We start from the raw sequence: 22,121 nt of genomic DNA on the forward strand, positions 1-22,121 counted from the left end.
CATGATGCTGAAGTCGGTGGTCGCCGGAACGCAATCTAACCATCCAAGGATGCCCCCATGCTAGGATACGGTGTGTGTGGACAATCTGAATCTGATACCAATGTGATATGCAGCGGAAGTCTTTGTATTGGAAGATCCTGTCACACAAATGCTCACACCGTCTTCTGTATCCTGAGTTTCGTGAGTTTAGCAATCCACTTCAATACTTCAAACTTTAAAGAGATATGAGAGAGAGATATAAGAACTGTACACCAGATTGGGTCCCAAATTACCCACTGAAGGGCCCCCTATCCCGATAACGAGATAGTATATATTTGCTTTATTACTTTAGAGAGAATGACTGTGGACTGTAGATAAGCCAAACGCAATATCTCGAAGGATCGGAAGTCTGGCTGAACTGTACACGGCTGTAGAAACACCTCAGTGAACTGATCTCGAGCCTATGCACTCTTCCCAAGGGCATGAGGAAGGGCTGCACACCTGAGGCTGAGAAAAGAAGGCGGTGGACTGTTCTAAGCTATGTTAGAATGCTGTAAATGCTTATCAATGCTGTGTTACCTTCACCAAATGGCTGGGGCAGATGTGGATGATGATTAGAAGGCTGAGAACTGCTGTAGACTGAAACGCAGATTTGTAGGGGTACTGTGCACAGGCCGGCTGCTGGGTATGCAGAAAACGCAGGTGTACTTGCTGGATATGCAGAAGAAAACGCAGGTGTACTTGCTGGTTATGGCCTATGTATGACTGTATGGCTGCGTTGAAGAACTGTGGGCTGCTGTACTGCTGCGTTGAAGAACTGTGGGCTGCTGTACTGCTGCGCTGAAGACTGTGGATGGCTGAAGGCAAAACGCAGATGCTCAAAGGGCTGGAGAAGCAAAACTCAAGTACTCCAAGGCTGGATGAGACTAGTCTAGTGCTGAAGGCAAGGGTACTCCTAGGGCTGAGGAGGAAAGCTCTTAGCACACTGAAGACTGACTAGGAAACTAAGCCCTATGCAAGCCTATTTATACTAGATAGGGGCTGGTCAAGTTGGCTGGTCATTTATTTAATGAAGTTTATGTTTATAAATGACATTACATGCTAAATAAATACCATAAAATATGGGAAAAATACCAGATAAATCCTAGTAAATTCCCTAAGGTTTCTGGGATGTTCTAAATGATGCACAGGCATATGAATGCATATTATGTAGGATACAGAGTGCTTTCTGATGCAAACCCTAAGGCTTCTACTGACTCTACATGCATGAATGATTCTCTCCAAGTGGGTTAAGGGACTTGACTGACTGACTGACCCGCTAAGACTGAGGAATGACCTACGTAGCTCGTGCCTGACGTATCCTGGATTGAGGATGTACAATGGGGTCACGGCACACGACAAATATCATCCTTTTGGGTTCTAATACTGTACAAATGTTGCACTGATGATGATAAGCCAGTTTGTCACCATGCACTGAGTGCAGAGTGCATGTGACACTGTCGGCACTCGGCAACCAGCATGGGGTCCTAGACTCCTAGGCAACAGGCAGCCAAGCGCCAGAATGAAGGGCATCAAGTGTGGGCAGCATTGGAGTTAAGCGCAGCATTTTAGGGAGTATTTCCTTAATATCTTGTCTAGCAGCAGACCAACAGCATTCAGGACTGGCCAACCAACTTCCTTCCACATATATATAAGCAAAAGCATCATTCATCACTTCACATCAGTTCATTCATTCATTCATCAACCTAGTAGTCATGTAACCCCTATGGGGCTGACCAAGGGCCTAACCATGTACAGTCATAAAGTCACCTTTTTGTACCATATGAAACACAAGAAAACCTGACACCAACTCTCTCTTCTTCTCTCTCCTCTATCTTAATCATATTTAAATCAGCATCTTGTTCTTAATCAAGCTTAGGGCCGTGGATCAATACAGCAAAGGCTTCCACATATGCAACACCAACAAAGTGTCGATCCACACGACCCTTGGTGTAGACATAAGTCCCCTGCCAACAAGGTGTCAAGTCCACTCTTACCACTTGCACTCCGTGTCGGTACTCTGACCAAACCCCTTTGCGGAGAGGTGAGCTCAAGTGTGTAACATAAGATAAGAATCACTCACAGACATAGATATCCTGGTGCTCCATAAACATTTCTGCTACACATAATTTATAGGCATTTCGTCCACCAATAGTTTTATAGGCATTTCGACCGCCAATAGAAGTCCATAGAAAAATCCTTCATGTGCTGCATGAATCCCTTACATCCCAGTGAAGGGAACCATATATCCAGATGATAATCATGTATACCATAGATACCAAGCTTTTCAACCATTGAAAATGTTTCCCTAAAACAACTCAAGGCAAACAATTCACCCTTCTCCTTGTATACACATACAAGGGTAAGCACTTGTCCAGAATGCATATTTACTAAACACAAAACAAAAAGGACTAATCTCTTGGTTGTCAAGTTCATCGTGAGTCCAGAAGAAATTTCTATGGGCTTTGATAGAATAAGCTAAATACCAATAAACTGGTCAGGCACAAAAGCACAGTCTATGCTTCCAAAGTTGATTACACGAACTCATATATCCATAAGCCAAACATTCTTCTACTCATGATGCATGTCTACTTCCATAAGTGGATAGGCTCTTAATGTTTAACTACACTAATCGCCAATGTTTATACCCCAATAGGATCGTCCTCACACAAGAGTGAAAGAGCCAAAGCTCTGAGACCAATGTAACTCAGAATTACGGCAGAAGAGGTTTCACCAAACACTTGACCATTAATGCATTTAAACACTTAAATTGGCCACAACCTTAAACATAAACGACTTAGTTCCACATCTCTCTTTCACATTTTTGTGGAATTAAGTGCATATATTTAAGGTTGTGGCCAGTAAGTGTTTAATTGCATTAATGGTCAAATGTTTGGTAAAACCCTTTTGCCTCAACTCCGAGTTACAATTATACTAGTTCTACCCATGTCCAATAGAGAAATTGGTGCAATTTCGCATTACAATTACCCTGATATAGTGTTTGAGAGGAACGTAAATTTTTTTGGACACTTCAGTAAGTCAGTTAGCGATAGACTCGAATTCATGCTTGTGATGATTGACCTCAATATGTCACGCAGCAAAGAAGATATATCGGATTTTGGTGGAATGTTGTATGCATTCGGCTACAAGATTTTTGTCACGTGCATCCCGCACTTGGATGCCACGTAGACATATCTGAACAAGAAGGTGCAAGACCTAGGGTGGAAAACTGGTCCCATGTGAGCCTAGTCCGGGACGAGTCAGCCAGGGTTCCACTCATCCGAGGTCAGGTGTGCATTGTCCTACACATGCGTCCAAGGTCACGTGTGCATTGTCCTACACATGAAGCAGTGCCAGTCCGCGCTGTGAGTCTCCCTCTAGAATGATGTCAGTTGCTTTGTGTTTGGTTTGCGACCAGATGGCAGACAACTGTGTAGAACTTAGGTTTGCGTTAAGTATGGACATGGGGAAGGCTATGAGCCACCCCAAGGGGGCCAGGAAGTCCCCAAGCCTTGCCCACCAGCCCTAGTGTGGACTGGGCAGGCTGTCGGCCAACCCAAGGGGCCTGGCAAGGCAGCCGACAGGGCCCATGGGCCAGCCCAGCCAAGCGGCCAGGCCAAAGGGCTGCCCAGCAGCCAGTCGGCCAGTGCCCAGGGGCTAGCCAACAACCTGCGCAGGCCTGGACAGCAGCCCACAGGGTGGCTAGACCAGATCAAAGGGCCAACATGTAGTTATAGTGTGAAACGACCATATTAAGGGGCAATAAATGCCTTTTTTTCAAGTCGTGGAGAGAAATAGTAACCAGCCGACCAAGCATAGAAGGGGTATAAATACCCAAGGCATAAATTTAGTCATTCTATCTCATAATTCACAAGGTGCTGCAACTACTCAAGGGCCAGGACAGCCAAGGGAGAAGCTAAAGCAAGGGGGAAGGATTGAAGGTCAAGGGCAGAGATCTACCTCAGCCAAGAAGGTTCAGGTTCAGTCTTTTATTTCAGATTTTGCATCATTCTAATAAAAGCAAATACACCATTTGTGGTGGGGGCCCTACAAAGGGTATTCGGGACCCAATACTGTGTCCTCTTCTCCCTCTCTATCTCTCTCTCTCTATTTTCTGTACATCTATTTTCAATTTTTTTGCGTTATTCTCATCGTGAAACGTGTGCTGATTTCTGAGCATTGAAGTTACCGATCTCCCCCGAAGCTTCCGCATGTTACAATGATATCAAAGCCTACTTCAAGTGTAAAGATTCAGCAAGAAACCAAAATTTTTTTCTCGCTTGTGTGGTTGGTTTTCAAACTCCGATGGACCACCCCTTTAGGAGTGACTCCTGCCCCTCGAAGGGCGGTTGGTTTCAGCCTCCAGAAGTCTCCCACAGACAGTGTGGATGGTCATATTGCGCTCCAGAAAGGTACTCCATTTTCCTGCTATGGCGAGCTACGACGACGAGAGAGAACAAGAACCTTGGGACCGAAGTGCACCAGGCAGTCCATCTAGGGCATCAGGCATGAGTGTACAAGAGATGTTCCAAAAGATGATGCAAGCAATCGCAGACTAGAGTACCAAGTTGGAAGAGCAGAAGGCGCAGATACTGGCTTTGGAAGAGCGCACCCGTTCTCCAGCTACACGTTTTCCATCTCCTCCTCCCTCTCCTTCCATTTCCCAGATTCCAGATCCTCTAACAAGGACCCTTTCGAAGGGTCACGACCACAGCCGAGTTCAATGCTTGAGTTGCAAATGCGTGCAATGGAGATTCGACAACGTGGGGACGACGCCATGCGACGCGTGGAACATGAGCGGCACAACTCTTTATTCATGGTTGCATCAATTTGAAGCTTACTTTGCCGCAATTCAAAAAAGTGATACTGACAGGGTGATCTTAGCTAGTTGGTACTTGGAAGGTGAGGCCATTCCTTGGTGGACCCAGTGGGCTCATGCCCACACCAAATTAGGTATGGCAGCTTATGTTTGGGACGAGTTTGTCCGCGACCTTAAGTAGCGGTTTCTACTACCCCGTTATCTTGAGCAACTCGAAGAAGACGAGTTTAGGGCAACGCGTCAGAACATGCAACCAATCCTTCAATTTGCCAATAAAATTTTAAACTTATGTTTGCAATTGGGCTTATCTGATACAGACAATAAAGGGCAATTCTTGTATGGCCTTGACATGCAAATCCAGTGGGAGGTGCGTATGTTTAGGCCAGCCACCTTCGAAGACGCACTCTCACTTGCGCAGAGTGCTGAAATGAAGCACAATGTCAGAAAGCCCAAGACTTCCCAGCCGGCTACTCCCAAGGCTAACACCTCGGGGGGAAAAGGCCAAAACCAGACGGGGTCTTCCCCAAGAAAGAGCGCGGGAGCCTTTGGCTCCAAGAACTCGACCAATGCGCCCAAGCTTACTCCAAACCAAAAAGCGGAGACACTTGGATGCCACGTAGACATATTTGAACAAGGTGCAGGACCTGGGATGGAAAGCTGGTCCCATGTGAGCCCAGTCCGGGACGAGTCAGCTAGGGTTCCACTCCATTCGTCCAAGGTCAGGTGTGCATTGTCCTACACATGAAGCAGTGCCAGTCTGCGCTGTGAGTCTCCCTCTGGAATGATGTCAATTGCTCTGTGTGTTTGGTATGTGACCAGATGTCAGACAACTGTGTAGAACTTAGTTTGCGTTAAGTATGGGCATGGGGAAGGCTATGAGCCACCCCAAGGGGGCCAAGGACCCAAGCCTTGCCCACCAGCCCTAGTGTGGGCTGGGCAAGCTGTCGGCCAGCCCAAGGGGCCTCTGGCCAGGTAGCTGACAAGGCCTATGGGCCAGCCCACCCAGGCAACCAGGCCAAAGGGCTGCCCAGCAGCTAGTCGGCCAGTGCCCAGGGGCTGCCCAGCAACCTGCGTAGCCGGCTACTCCCAAGGCTAACACCTCGGGGGGGAAAGGCCAAAACCAGACGGGGTCTTCCCCAGGAAAGAGCGCGGGAGCCTTTGGCTCCAAGAACTCGACCAATGCGCCCAAGCTTACTCCAAACCAAAAAGCGGAGACACTTGGATGCCACGTAGACATATTTGAACAAGGTGCAGGACCTGGGATGGAAAGCTGGTCCCATGTGAGCCCAGTCCGGGACAAGTCAGCTAGGGTTCCACTCCATTCGTTCAAGGTCAGGTGTGCATTGTCCTACACATGAAGCAGTGCCAGTCTGCGCTGTGAGTCTCCCTCTGGAATGATGTCAATTGCTCTGTGTGTTTGGTATGTGACCAGATGTCAGACAACTGTGTAGAACTTAGTTTGCGTTAAGTATGGGCATGGGGAAGACTATGAGCCACCCCAAGGGGGCCAAGGACCCAAGCCTTGCCCACCAGCCCTAGTGTGGGCTGGGCAAGCTGTCGGCCAGCCCAAGGGGCCTCTGGCCAGGTAGCTGACAAGGCCTATGGGCCAGCCCACCCAGGCAACCAGGCCAAAGGGCTGGGCAGCTAGTCGGCCAGTGCCCAGGGGCTGCCCAGCAACCTGCGCAGCCGGCTACTCCCAAGGCTAACACCTCGGGGGAAAAGGCCAAAACCAGACGGGGTCTTCCCCAGGAAAGAGCGCGGGAGCCTTTGGCTCCAAGAACTCGACCAATGCGCCCAAGCTTACTCCAAACCAAAAAGCGGAGACACTTGGATGCCACGTAGACATATTTGAACAAGGTGCAGGACCTGGGATGGAAAGATGGTCCCATGTGAGCCCAGTCGGGGACGAGTCAGCTAGGGTTCCACTCCATTCGTCCAAGGTCAGGTGTGCATTGTCCTACACATGAAGCAGTGCCAGTCTGCGCTGTGAGTCTCCCTCTGGAATGATGTCAATTGCTCTGTGTGTTTGGTATGTGACCAGATGTCAGACAACTGTGTAGAACTTAGGTTTGCGTTAAGTATGGGCATGGGGAAGGCTATGAGCCACCCCAAGGGGGCCAAGAAGGACCCAAGCCTTGCCCACCAGCCCTAGTGTGGGCTGGGCAAGCTGTCGGCCAGCCCAAGGGGCCTCTGGCCAGGTAGCTGACAAGGCCTATGGGCCAGCCCACCCGGGCAGCCAGGCCAAAGGGCTGCCCAGCAGCTAGTCGGCCAGTGCCCAGGGGCTGCCCAGCAACCTGCGCAGGCCTGGGCAGCGGCCCACAGGGCAGCCAGACCAGATCAGAAGGGCCAGCATGTAGTTTTAGTGTGAAACGACCATATTAAGGGGCAATACATGCCTTTTTATCAAGTCATGGAGAGAAATAACAACCAGCTGACCAGGCCTAGAAGGGGTATATACCCAAGGCATAAATTCAGTCATTCTATCTCATAATTCACGAGGTGCTGCAACTACTCAAGGGCCAGGACAACCAACCGAGAAGCTAAGGCAAGGGTGAAGGATTGAAGGTCAAGGGCAGAGATCTACCTCAGCCAAAAAGGTTCAGGTTCAGTCTTTTATTTCAGATTTTGCATCATTCTAATAAAAGCAAATACACCATTCGTGGTGGGGGCCCTACAGAGGGTATTCGGGACCCAATACTGTGTCCTCTTCTCCCTCTCTCTCTCTCTCTCTCTCTCTCTCTCTCTCTATTTTCTGCACATCTATTTTCAAATTTTCGTGCGTTATTCTCGTCGTGAAACGTGTGCTGATTTCTAAGCATTGAAGTTACCGATCTCCCTCGAAGCTTCAGCATGTTACAATTTTGGTGGAATGTTGTATGCATTCAGTACCAGGAGATCGTTTGATTGGTCAGATTTGCCTATGATTATGCTGAGCATATGACTCCTGGCGACAAATAGGTAATGTTTAATATGGGTCCTAGTAGCCCCGATTGTCCCGAGACTTTAGAACTTGAAGGTATGACTCTAGGAGCAATCAGCCCTGGAAAGGGGCTGATGATTTGTTGCATAGTTGTTACATGGATGGTCACATTAGTATCGTGTTCAAAGCATAACACCACTGATAAAACATATCAGGTATGTGTTCCAACTAGAACACCATTGATAAAACATATCAAGCATGTGTGTTCAAACCAGAACACCACTGATAAAAACCTCCAGTGCGAGCCAATATTTGTCAGTGCTGCATTCTCTCATATTACTCATGATGAGAGTGCTAAGGTACTTGATAGTTAAATGATTCTTGGATTGGGAGGTATTTGCTGATCATGATAATCCTCAGTATGATGGGCAAACAGACAAGGTGCATCGGAGGATATGCTTTGTGCATACGTCTTCAAAGGACCATATGGTTGGGGGGAAAGGTACATTCCAGTGGTCGAGTTTACTTACACCAGTACTAAGCATTCAACGACCGGTTACACTTCATTTGTGTTATGTACAAATGAAAGATCCCTGGTAACGATGGGAATTTAGGGTATTCAGTTTTATGCAGTTTGTGATTTCCTATGGGATATGCAAGAGATGCCAATCACTGCAAGATTCTATAAGCAGTGCTCAAGATAGAGCACAGTTTTAGTATGATAGGAAGCGTTCGCCGAGGAAGTTTTCCAAGGGAATGCTTGTGTATGAGCACGAGGGAAGGTAGGCTACAATTCCTATGTCAATTTACATATCTAAGAGGTACAAATTGTAAATGGCAGAGGACCTCCCCACTCAACAGCTGAAACAAAAGACCACCAGACTAGAAAGCTAGGAAAATAAGAATGGAAAATGCGCAGTCTACCAAGAAGGAATAGCCATTATCTGAGATTTTCGGAAGCAAGCATCTGTCAATGAGTCCTCCGACGGGTCATACTAGCTGGTTAGTAAGCTTTCTTCTCTCCTTTTTTTCTTCTCTTGCATGTTCACCTTCTCAACCCAATGGACTCTCACTCCTTAACTGATATTTTGAATTGTAATGGATGTCTTTGCTTGTACGGGTCCCATAGGCCATTTGTTGGCCTCCAGCGGACATTAAAACCAATTTCCACAACATAAAAGAGCAAGATCTTTTCTCGAAAAAAAAAAAATTTCTCGAAAAAAAAAAAGAGCAAGATCTTAGTACAAGCCCACTCATATCTTGTGAACACTATTGCACATAAATTTCCTCACCTCCATGGTGTCAATCTACAAAATCCCATTTAATGTAAACTCATGCTGAATATAGATTTCTATAAGCTACTCTGTAAAAAAGCCTTTATACCGGGAGCAAAGCTGATGCAAATATTTTCAACAAACAGTGCACTTCTGCACTTGCAGTTCCTCCTCAATTGCCAATAAATTTTCTACAAAGATCTTCTCATCTAGCTAGGAAATCCTGTCAGATGTCTGCCAGTCCCAGCCTTGGTACCTTGGAAACCTTTTGTCAAAAAGGCTTCCACCTGATGGACCTTCTTCAGCCACGCAGAGGTGCCTGTTGTGAATTAACACTGCCTGCATATTTTTCCACCTTGGCCATCAGAGTGTCCTGGCTGCCTCCTTTGACTTTGGCCTTAGCACACTTGGATGTGTCAAGTCAAGGATATGTGGAAACTGTGGTTGTTTTGCTATTGTGTATCATTTCTGATTAGAACCTGGATTGTTGCTACAGTGCAGAGGCACTCCTAGTTTGTTAGTGTATGATATAATGTGGGGAGGTGTTCCCTCTAGGCCCGAACTAGCAAGAGGCCATTGTGAACCAGTGGTTGCAGGCCCGTCCATGATGGAGAAAATAAACCTACACTGTTGGTTTGGTGTGTAGCTAACCCTGAATTGTCTCTGATTGATGCTTGCCCTAGGTTTTTTTTATCCAACTTAAGCACTGCGAGGATAGCCCAAAGGTTTGTTTTTTCTACCATAGATTATGATAACTCTAGAATTTCACACGTGGGAGCAGAGCTAACCCTAGATTGTCACACGTGTGACCAGAGCTACAAAATTGTCACACGTAGAGATAATCCTATGACTGATTTCTGTCTGATTTGATTGAAAAGCCTGGATTATTTCTGTGATGCAGGGGCAACCCTTAAACAGTTAACTAACCCTAGATAAATTCTTGATCTGGCTTTGGATAAGCTCAATCCAAATGATTGGATTAACTTAATCGAAAGGGCGATCCTCACTTGTGAGCAGAATTGCATCCCCAAAAAAGAAAAATTCATTTCCTTACCAGTTGACTTTTTGCAAACAGGCAAGAGAAGGGTACCTGACAGTCTTTCTGTTGAAATACTCCATTTTGGCATGAAGCTCTTTGCAGAGAGTCTTCTTTCAACTACGGGATCATCTGGAGACCAGAGCGCTTCATTCAAAGAGGACCAGCAGCGGCTGCTTCTCGGGTCGTGTACTTTTACATGACCAAGTCGCTCACACACGTATACAAGTAGTATTGGAAAAAACCTTTTTTTTTCTAAAACAAGTCTAACCGGCTTTTCCTTTCTTTCTTTTTTTTTTCCCTTTTTTTGATCTTGGCTTGAAAGTAGAAAGTGCACATTTATCACAACCACACACACAAGTGCCAAGGGAGATTAGAACTTACTACCTGGGGTTTTTTCCAATCTTAGCCTTGAAAAATACAATAAAGGATGGTTTTTTTAAGCATCTAGCATTGGAATTCATGATGTTCAATCGTAAGCACTTAGTTGTGTGAATTGCCTCACGTACTATCGTTTGAAACTATTTTTTAATCATTGCATATGTAGGGGATGAGTTGTGTGAACTGCCCCACGTACTATCGTGTGAGAAACCATTTTTTAATCATTGCATGCATGGGGATGCCCTTTGTTGACATCGAACCGTGTTTACACAAAGGTGCATCATTTTTTAAATGAATGGATGCTCAAAAAGCTTGGACTCGCAATACTACTTTCACTTGACATTTGAATATGTGAAAAGGGTTATTTTCACACTCAACTCCTACCACTTGCCCTGCAATGGGGGTTTGCTGACATTTGAACGAGTAGGTGCAAGGGATGGTTCAAATTTACACAAACTTTAGTGGTGAGTTGGCCCTTTGGCACAACCTACATGCCTAGCAACAGCACGCCCTTTTTGTTTTGTTTTTACCTACATTACTTTTGGCCTTTGGCCACTTGTGGCCATCCACATTGTTCCGTGAGAACATGCCAAAGCCCCTCAAACCTTTTACAGATCTAGAGCTAGTGGATACTATAACTCGACATGGATGAGCTAATATGCCTTACATAATCTCGTCCATGGCTATGGTATTTCACAATTGTGCACTGACCCTTTCATGAGATCGTTGTACGTTTGGATGCTTGCACGAAGGTGTGTAAACACTATTGTCTAACCAAGCATATTGTTCTTTCAAATGGTTACAAGGTGTGTAGTATCCTACAAATATGTTTCATTGTCATATGATCACAAACTGTATTACATTCAACCAATATGTGGCCCATGTAAGGGATAGGTCCCAATAACTAGCACCCAACAGCTTGATGCAAGAAAATATGATCCCTCTGTATGTTGTACATAGTGTACATATGCCTTTTTTTCCAGGTAAACACATGTCAAGGACAAGAATGGACATAGAGTTTACTGAATAAATACAAGGGTCTTTTCCCATTAGACTAGTATGGATTGTAAGGTAGGTTTTACATATGAAGTTCTTTAAGTTTCCACCACATGTTTACCAAAGATCAAAGCAAACAGGAGATCATAACAATTCAAGAAAATCAAAACAAATACAATTCAAAGGATAGTTTTTCAGGTTTACATCAAAACATGAATCAGATTTATCAAATGGATATAAGACATCATGGGAAACACTTCTGCAAAGTTTCGTAAGGTTTGGACTCCATCTTGGTCACATCAAAAGGCCAAATTAGGGTTTTAGGACATGATAGTTAACAATTCCAGAATTCAGTTCACTCAGAGGTTTCAACTGAATTCAGGGTGTGGATCTTCACCATCATTATCAAACTAAGCTACACACAAGATTTAGTTCAGTGAAAATGAAAGGAAAATGTTTCCATGCATTTAAAAAAATCAGATGTTTTGCTGACTAGCAGGTGAGCCTTAAATGTTGGGTTGAGTTGGCATATGTTGTACGCATAGGATATGAGCTGTCCAAGCAAGAATCCAGATCAGATGCCAAGTGGATGCCACGTAGACTTACAACTAGAATCATGGAGATAGTTTTAGCAAGAAGGAGAGATATTAGGAGGCATTTCTTTCTTGCCCTTTTGGGAGTCTTTTTGAGAGGAGGAATAGCTCAAGATAAGTTATAAAAGAGGAGGAACACGAGTTCAGACATACATGACATGTGTACAACACCCATGTGCAGGTAGCAAGTTGTCACGTAGGCAGTAACGCCTGTGACCGACGGCAGACCGGATGGCCATGTCCGGGGTTCAGTGGGAGAGGACGCCCATGCGGAGTCATGGGCGGCCAGGCTAGTGTGGACGGCAGGCCACACACTATATAGCCTGGGGGATGAGGGGCAATCCTCATTCTTCCTCTATGGCTGGGATATGTAACACTGGTATCAGAGCGTGGTTCGATGGGATCGTGAGAGTCCGCGCGTGACCGGGGGACCGGAGCCCACTCGATGGTTTTCGACCATTCGTCTCCTTATCCTTATCTCGAATGGAGGGTGTGGAGGGAGGCGGCCATGGAAGAATGGAGGGGAAGAACTCTCTCTCTCTCTCTCTCTCTCTCTCTATCTCTCCTCGACACACACAGCAAGCAATGGAAGTAAGCGAAATTCGTTTTGTTTTTTTTTCTATGCGATTGAAATTTTCTACGTTGAATTCGTTTCATAGACTGTGTGTGGGGGAGGTGGGGGGGGCGCAGACCAGCCCCACAATGACTGCTGAAACCCACAACTGTGTGTGGGAGTGGGGGGCGAAGACCAGCCCACGAAAGATTGCGCTGAATGGGGGGGGCGACTTGCGCTGACTGGGGAACCCGCCTTGAAGGGGCGAAGAGACCATGCGGGGCATGCAGTGCCGTCAAGCCCACAACCCGACAGCGACGACACCTTCACCCTGCACCCGAATAGCCAAGTCGGTAGACATCGTCGGAGGAGACGAACTGGTGGTCAGCCTGGGAGCGACGGGCGGGCACGTGGAGGTGAACGTATTGCTGCTGCTGCTCGATACCATAAGCCATGGGCCAGCCAGGCGGCGCCCGGCCCAGGCGGCCTAGGCGGCCAGCCAGGCTAGCTAGCCAGCCAGCGGGGGCGGCGGCGGCCAGCCAGCCAGCTAGCCAGGGGCGGCGGCGGCCAAAGCAGCCCAACCACCAGCGCTGCAGGCGACGAGAAAAGAAAAAAAGGGTTAAAAAAACCATTTATTTTTTTAATATATTTTCATTATTTATTTTTATGAATAATGAAAATAACGGGCGGCCAGTCCTTGATGCCATCACATATGGGCCTGCCCAGCGCACAGCTGGCAACGGGCGACCAGCCAGAATCGTGTGGACACTCCCCATGGGCGGGCGGCCACGCCCGAAGCGGCGGGGGCCGGCCCGGCCCGTTAAAAAAAACACAAAACAACAGTACACCCCACGAAACAAACCCAACACAGCCGTCGCACCGTGTGGTCGTAGTGCAAGTTTTCCACAAAAGAGACCCACCGCACATGGCCGTAGCGCCGCGTGCTAAGAGAGAGACAAATCCCACGGCCGTAGTGCCGAGTCCTTCGAGAGAGAGCCGTTCTATGGCTGTTTGTGAAGAGTGAACACGTCAATGGCCGTGGCGCCTCGAGGGTAACACATGTGGTGATCACACATTTGGTTCAGAGAGACTAAATTTAAGCTGAGCATAGACTTAGTGTTAACCATCAAAGTCACGTAGTTTGGCTATAGAACTGCGGTGTGTTTTATTGGGCTAAGAGAACCGGCAATGGCGTCAGTTGTGCCCAATTAGACGAAGTGCTTATCACGAAAAATCAAGGTAAGCCTAATTGAGCCGTAGTGCTCATAACCCTTCACAATCTTTTAACAATTGCTAGAAGATTGTGATAAACTTTGGCAAATGAGAACCATGTACAAGCGTAGTCTTGATGTGGTTATGCCTTGTGTCCAAACAAGTTGCTTACTGTTTGTAGCAACAAGAGAGCTTTGGCCCGTAGAGGCAAGCTGGCCCTTGTTGGTAGTAACAAAATAGTGTCACTACTTGGGCCTAGAGAGTAGTGACTAGTTTGATTTAGTCATGTGATTGCCTGGTAAAAGTAATCCCTAAGGTGTGTATTACTTGGGATAAAGGGCCTAGCAGTGCTGCTAACAGTACTCAATTGAATGGTTTATCTAGGAGTACTAATCTGAAGGATTAGCATACGCCTAGATAATAATAGCAGATTTAGGATTGATTTGTAGAAATCAAAGGTAAATCTGAAGGGGTATAGTCTTGAGATGTAATGCTCAATGCCCTTATACAAGTTGATCGAAGAGAACTGTTCTTAAACTTACTAGCATGGTTTTCTCTTCTTTTTATTTGCCATGCGTCGACATCCCACTGCTCGAGAGTTTGTGGTGACCTTTCGAGGGGGGAAAGAGCCTTTTTATATGTCACATCAATTGGTTTGGTGGTAATTTGATGGTATGGGACATCAAATTCTCATGGAATCGATTGTAGTCTTGGTGGAATGGGACGCCAAGGCTTGTGCATGTAACTTGACTCTTTGGCAGGTCTGTATGTACACTTGTCTGTAGTGATAAAGTGTGCAAGATAAAATTTGAACTTTGAAAATTACCAAATATAGCCATAAGTTGGGATAAAACCCAGTAGAGTTCGGAGAAGCTCTAGGTAGCAAGACCATGATGGTATGCTAGTGCTAACAGAGTGATTTAGTTCCGGAGTGATCTAAATCTAGAGGTTAGCAGTAAGACTAGTTTGGTTGGACAGTTTCATGCATGGGGGACGCCCTATAGCATTTTGCAAGCGTAGTCTTGCCTATGTTCAACATAAGTGTGCGATTGCGAGCACATTTTAGTTGCTACCATATGAATTTGGGAAATATATTACTTTCCTACATAAGCAATTGTAATATTGCATGACAGGCTATTTTGCTTACAAAGTTCATGTGCGTGTAAACCCTATGAGTCGTATGACCCCTTGGGAATGAGTGGAGCATTTCTAAGATTTAATAAGGTTTTACATGGCAACAGTGAGTAGTATCTCACTCCAGATGAGCCTGGTTGTTGTTAGTATCGGATCCGACATATGTAGTGTACATAAAATCGGGCTGAGTTAGGATAGGAGGCTAAGCCGGAGAGCTTAGCGGTAAATCCTACTGTATCTGGTGAGGTTTGACTTAACCGGAGTGTTAAGAAGTAAACTCAAAGTCTGGGGCTGAACTGGAGTGTTCGGAGGCAGACATATCTTTTGTTAAATCGGAGAATTCAGCAACAGATGAGCTTGGGGTGAACCATGGTACCCAGGAAAAAAGCTCTTCACACTAAAATAGTGCACAATAATTTTAGGGTGATAAAAATCCATCGCAGGAATGTTTTACAACTTTCCATAGATGATAGATGAAGACCATGTACTTTACGGAGTTAAAGTACATAGGTGGTGACTTCGGCGCCACATTTTTTTGTAGGAAGTCACCAGTGGTGTGGTTAGGTCGGCCGAGACTCCACAAGACCTATGCACTAGTTTTTAAGTTGACCTCTATGATAAGGACGTCCAAAAATTCATGTTGTAATACCAGAAATTGTACTACAATGTGCAATGGAGGGGTCAATTTGTGTAGTCACTTCTTAGCACAAGTGACTTAAGCATCTTGTTATAGATGGTTGTATATGGTACTCCCACTCGGGGGAGGTACGCCATTGGGTACGGAGTTACTCATAGACTAGTATGTCAACTTGTGTAGTCACTTCTTAGCAGCAAGTGACTTAAGCATCTTGTTATAGATGGTTGTATATGGTACTTCCACTCGGGGGAGGCACGCCATTGGGTACGGAGTTACTCACAGACTAGTATGGAGCTACTAGTGTGATGATAGTGGGTACGTAGTTACTCACTACTAATACATAGCTGCTAATAAAATTAAGATCTTCGAGTGAAAGATACTCTAGATCACATTTTAAATTACCGAACCATAATCCATGAGTATCGAGGTACTCATAAATATGTTGACGTTGCTCAAATCGAGGGACCGATTTGTTCGATGGTATGGAATAAGAAAGGAGAGTGGAGTAACTTAAAAGTTACACATCACTAGTCCTAGTGAGTTGTCGAGATCATCCGTAGTTTGATGATCCCATCTACCTATCAGATAACATTCAATTTTGCAAGCCCTGGCATTTAATCCGTAGTGATTTGAGTTTGGTGTGAGATATGGTTATGAGGTTCTTACAAGAGTACTCGTTTATTTGCTTGTCATTGGTTATAGCTTGGTAGAGATTGCCACCTGTGAGATGGGTAGGTAGCTTTGCCGCTATAATGAGGAGGCAGCAAATAATGTTCTCATAGTTATACTTCATACCAACACCAAACAGGGATAGGATAAAATTCCTAAGTTCATCATCACGAAGTACTGTGATGTTTGCATTTATATTGAATGTATGATGTAATGAGACATTGGGCTTGTGTAATTACCATCAATTATCTAGCAACCTATGGCTTCGCAGCAAGCTCAGTCATTATCTGTGGATTGATAATGTGGTTATTAGTGGTTTGGAATTTTTCTTGATAGATGGTACAACCCACCCAAATGATTCATAAGTGTGTAACCGCTTATGAAGGGTAATAATATGCAACAATGAAGCACTTTGTTACAAGTGTGAAACCACTGATCTATTGCAAAACAGTTTATCAATAGTACCACCATATGTGCGTAGACACTATACCACATCTTCGGTGCAAGATGTTTAAAAGTTTCTTGGAAGGACTCAAGAATAAAAATATATTAAACACGGTCTAGATTTGTTCTTGGACCTATGACACTAGCGCGTAGTCCGCTTGAGAGTAGAGTTTTTGAGGACAAAAACCTTTCTTGAAGGAAAGGAGGGATATCCTCAAATATCACATAAACTCGAATAGTTGTGTGAGTCCAGACAATACTTGAAGGGATGTGTTTGGTAATAGCAACAAAGAGTTGTAAGTGATTGGATGTAACTCCAGACACCCGTAGTGGTGCAAGAATCTTTATCAAACATCTCCACATACTATATGATCTGCTCGCAGCAGATATAGATGGATTTCATTACCGGTTTACCCAAGACGAGTCGAGGAAAATGGCAAAGTTTATTGCCACAAAAAACTGTTAAAACGCCAGAGTTGGCAAAACTCTTTATTGAACATCTCTACAAGCTATATGGCCTGCCCGCAGATATAGTGTCGAATAGAGATAGAAAGTTCAACAGTCATTTTTGGAGGGAAATCTTCAAAAAAGTTGGATACTACTCTGAGTATGAGTACGGCAGATCATCCGGAGTCTGATGGTCAAACTGAAAGAGTTAACCAAATTCTAGAGGATATGTTGCGTTCTTATGTTATTAAGAAGCAATCTAATTGGGAAGAGTACTTGCCCTTATTGGATTTTGCCTATAACAGCTCCAAACACTCAGCGACTGGATTTACACCATTTATGTTAATGTATGGATTCTAGCCGAGATCTCCGATGGCTGTAGGCCTAGAAAAGGAGAAGATTCAATCTGTCAAGGATTTCCTTGAAGATATGAATGATATGCTCAGAGCCGCACGAGAGAGCATTCGTAGCGCTCAGGATCGCGCTAAAACGTATGCGGATAAAGGACGAAGAAAGGTGACCTTTGCAGAAGGTGATTTTGTATTCCTCAAGGTTCCTGCGCAGAAACCATGAAAACGGGAAAGTGTGATAAACTTTCTCCGAGATATTGTGGTCCTTTTAAAATCCTTAAGAAGATTGGGGACGTAGCCTACAAACTTGAGTTACCGGAGAGTTCTCAAGTTCAACCTGTCTTCCATGTTAGTAAACTGAAGAAATCAGTTCACGGGTTAGAGAACGTAGTTTCTCTAGATATTTTGGTTGAATTTATCACTCCACCAAAGATACCACATGAACCGGAAAGGATTCTTGGGTATCAAGACAGACATACCCGACATAAAGCGTACCAGAAGGTACTTGTTAAATGGACAAATAGGGATGAGGAGGTAGCTACCTGGGAACGCCGTAGTGCAATTTCCAAAAGGTTTCCCCAGTTTGTTTTCGAGGACGAAAACTCTTCTTAAGGGGGGGTAATGTCACGTAGGCTGTAACACCTGTGACCGACAGCAGACCGGATGGCCATGTCCGGGGTTCAGTGCGAGAGGACGCCCATGCGAAGTCATGGGCGGCCAAGCTAGTGTGGACGGCAAGCCACACACTATATAGCCTGGGGGATGAGGGGCAATCCTCATTCTTCCTCTATGGCTGGGTGGTGAGCCAGAGGCCGTCCCCTCCTGTGGTAATGCCCGTAGCGGCGTTACGGATATGTAACACAAGTTCTAGAAGATAAGAATGCATGCTCTTGCAATTCCAATATAGCAATTCATTGAAGGAAACTGTATTATCATCATGGATACCACAATTTAAATACAATGGTACCTCTCAAGGAAGAGGCCTTCTCTCTACTTTCTGTTACCTAAATCTAAAGCTGATCCATGAAGTGGTAGATATGCAATCTCTCCCTAAATTTTCTTGGTCGGGAGAAAGCTACTTAGCTTACGGTATGCTGAGAACATATGATATGTGAGACTACGCAACAATTCAAAAGATTTCAAGTTTTTGGATCAAAATTTACACATTTGGTCCAAGAAGTTGGAGAGTTCTTCTTGAGGATAGAGATTCCTTTGAGTTTTTTTCATGAGTCTGAAGTCTCAAGATTGTAAATCAAATCATATATGCATATCATCTTTCTAAAGTTATGGATTTCTCTTTGCAAGTGTCTGAATTAGTTTCTAAAGAATTCATTTGGTTCATTTGAAGCGTGAATGTGGAGGATGTTCTTACATATCCTCATGAGCTTGGTTTATCTCCTATACATCTACTTGATCAATTCTTTTTATGTGATATTTCTTGGTCTTTAAAAGTGGTGAAGACGGAGGAGCAGCATTGGATAGGACTTAGTTTCCCTTTTTTGAAAAGGGTTTTTATATTTGTTTTGATCCAAGTCACCTTGTGCACCTCCTACGCGGATCTCTTACTAACACTTTGATAGCTATCACCATGAGTTAAAGACGTCTTGCCTTGCTTGTGGTTTGAGAGGCTTGGGTAACTAGGAGATTGATGCCTAGGGAGGTGTTGGGATTGAGGCTTAGGTTGCTAGTAGCTTAGTTAGTTGATGGTTGTGGTTTCCTAGGGGTGTAGAGGCCATCTCTAGAAAAACTCAGTCATTAGTTTGGTGCCCCCACACTAATAAGGACAGACTTCATATCTTTCTCCAAGGTTGTTTGTGATCTTATATTTGTTGCAAGGGGAGAACAATGGGATCTTTACCAATCTTTCATAGAGGATCAAGTGAGAGTGTACATGACTTTTTGGATGACTTGGAGAGTTTCTACTCTCAGTCAAGAAGAGACATTGTCGAGTAGAAACTAAGGACTATACACTTATTTCTAAAGGATGAAGCCAAAGTATGGTTCAGAGCCTTGTGAGCTGCTTGAAATAGTTGGCCTCTATTTTTGGAAGCTTTTATGACAAAATATGGGAGAGGAAAAACTTCATAAGCTATTTGGACTCATCTCCCCAACAACTCAAACAAAGGACTGTAGAGGGAATATTACACATATGAACCTCAGGTTCAGGACCTATGGGGGAAGTGGAAAGTATCACTACAAGGAGTTGCACTGGATTTTTTGTTGAAAAAAGGCAGATAAGGACTACATCTTATTTTGAAAAAGTAAAGTACAAGGTAAATTTCCTCAGAATTTTGATGAAGCTATTACTGTAGCCAGGCAAAAAGAGAGGAAGATTAGATTTGAATAGGAAATGACTAGCGGTAGGGATAGAGAGGATCAAATTTTTGAAGAGGATCAGGGAGCTATTGATCAGAAAAACCAGGGATGTGCTACAAATTCTCATTTGCTTCATAGGATTACTCAACAATTGGAAAATCTGAATTTGCATATGATGCAAGGTTTGCGAGACAAAGACAGACTATTCCAAGGGAACAAAATAGACCAATTAGGAGACAACAACACAGGAATATGTATGCTACAATTGTAATGAAAGAGGTCATGGAATGGACAACTGTCCATGCCCTACAAGAGACCCGGATATAGTACTTCCTATCCAAATCAAAATAGCCATATTATAGAGATTGGAACAATTAGGAAGGGTGTTTAATCAAGAGGGTGGGCTACCCCACCACCTGTGTAAGAAAGAATACTTGTGGAAGTAGGAGGACCATGCCCAGTAACTCGATCTGTAGGGAGGTGACAGAAACATCAACATCATAGAGGTTGAGGAAGCTGAATTGGAAGATGATGAGAAAACAAATGAAGAGGGTGATCTCATGCCAATGTAAAAGGGGAAACTCAGATCAAATCAAAAAGAAGGAGAAAGAATTGAAACTTCTGAAGATTATGTAAGAAGGAAAAGAGGAAAGGATGACAAAGGCAAAGATGTGGATATGCAAAAGGAACTGGAAACAAGTAAGAAGAAGAAGAGGATCAGAAGGAAGGGAACCCTTGTTGATTTTCCATTAAGACATGGTAAGAGACCCTACAACATTTTGGAAGACTTAAACATAGGAAAAGGGCCAGGCATCACATGGACTCAGCTTTTGGAGTTAGTGCACCAAAGATGAGGAGGCAATGGAGTAGGGCTGTTTTTAGCATCAGATTACCCAAGAAGAAAGGAATTGTTCATTTGAGCCTGATTTGACTCAAGCCACAGGCTGATGTGGAACCCACTTTTGGATGCTTGGATAAAAGGACATAGGATTTCAAAGGTCTACATAGACAATGGAGCACATGTTAGTATATTAAGGATACCATGCATAAACTTGGTTTGAAGGCACACTCATCCTCTCCATTCAAAGTCAAGTTGGCCAATAACTCTAGGGTAAAGTGTGTTGAAGTTATACAAGCTTTGAAAATTACAACATGTGGTATAGAATCTGAAGTGGATATGCATGTGATGCCAACAAAGGGAGATGGCCATCCCATTATACTTGGAAGGCCATGGTGGATAGCTATGAGGGTTGTCCAAAAATGGGAAATAGGTTTGCTTGTAAGTCAAAGATGGAAGGAAAAACAAAGGAATACCAGTCATCTATGATATGAAATAGGAAAAATAGGTTAAGATGAACTATGAGACTATAGTGGATGAAGAAAGTATAATTGAAGACATCACCACTAATGAGGAAGGATCTACCATTTCATTTGAAGAGGATTCTAATGTTGAACTATATGGTATAACTCTATGTAATGAGGAGGAAAGAGGACCCCCAACTCTAGAAAAAATTCAAGAAAATCAGAATTCAATAAATTCAGAAAGCCTAGCTTGCTATAGGAAAGCTTGCTTTGTAGGCACCCTTGCACCCGTGCACCTTTGTGTAGGTGGCAAGGGAAGACATGCTGCTTTGTAGGCACCCTTGCGCCCTTGTGTAGGCACCCTTGCACCCTTGTGCTTTGTAGGCACCCTTGTAACCTTGCACCCTTTGTAGACGTATGAGAGCTTACATCGACGTGGCCCTACAAGATGAGAGCGATTGGATGGAGCGTGGCCATATTTGTTGCCAGAGAGGATAGTGACGATGACAGTATGCTTGGAGGAGAGCCACGTGCCTGGCAAGCTAGAGCCTTGCTTTCTCGTTCACATGCCTTTTCATCAATCAACAAGTGAGGGTTTTTGTAGCAAGCTTTATCTCTTGGCCACTTTAGTGGGGAAGGTTCAGGAAGAGGACGTGGTGATGGCTGAGCGAAGGTATGGAGTCTCGCCTACACAACCAACATGCATTTCTTAGGTCAATCTTAGCTCCACGTTCTTTGTCTATCTGCTATAACCCCTCACGATCACTCAGCGAGGAAGTCCACAACAACCGACAGCATCACTTGTGGAGGGGGAGGCAGATGGCCCATTGCACTTCTCTCTTGCTTTGGCTGGCTGCCGCTATGTTTGCCTTTGGGCCAGGCTGCCGTGCACCTTGTGTCTGAATGTTTATGCCTTGCCAAGGGCCATGGTTTCTTCATCAATTGTAATGCTTTCATCAGAGTATCTTGGAGGCTCCTGCTATGGGAGCAAGCAGAGAGAAAAACAATAAGCACAACCAA

At 44.6% G+C, this 22,121-nt stretch overlaps 1 protein-coding gene across 1 annotated transcript in view; it reads right to left on the reverse strand.

Moving 5' to 3' along the window:
• The window catches only part of LOC147629891 (protein CNGC15b-like), a 118,791-nt gene extending 108,466 nt beyond the window's left edge, over nucleotides 1–10,325 (reverse strand). The window contains exon 1 of the mRNA XM_086811402.1: nucleotides 10,122–10,325. Within this exon, the coding sequence (XP_086667528.1) occupies nucleotides 10,122–10,150 (29 nt within the window). The 5' untranslated portion in view covers nucleotides 10,151–10,325. The remainder of the gene's footprint in view (nucleotides 1–10,121) is intronic.
• Nucleotides 10,326–22,121: the final 11,796 nt, after the last annotated feature.

The sequence above is a fragment of the Cibotium barometz genome, chromosome 17 (assembly GCF_041138505.1).
Source record: "Cibotium barometz isolate CiBa-2024 chromosome 17, ASM4113850v1, whole genome shotgun sequence".
Classification (NCBI taxonomy): domain Eukaryota; kingdom Viridiplantae; phylum Streptophyta; class Polypodiopsida; order Cyatheales; family Cibotiaceae; genus Cibotium; species Cibotium barometz.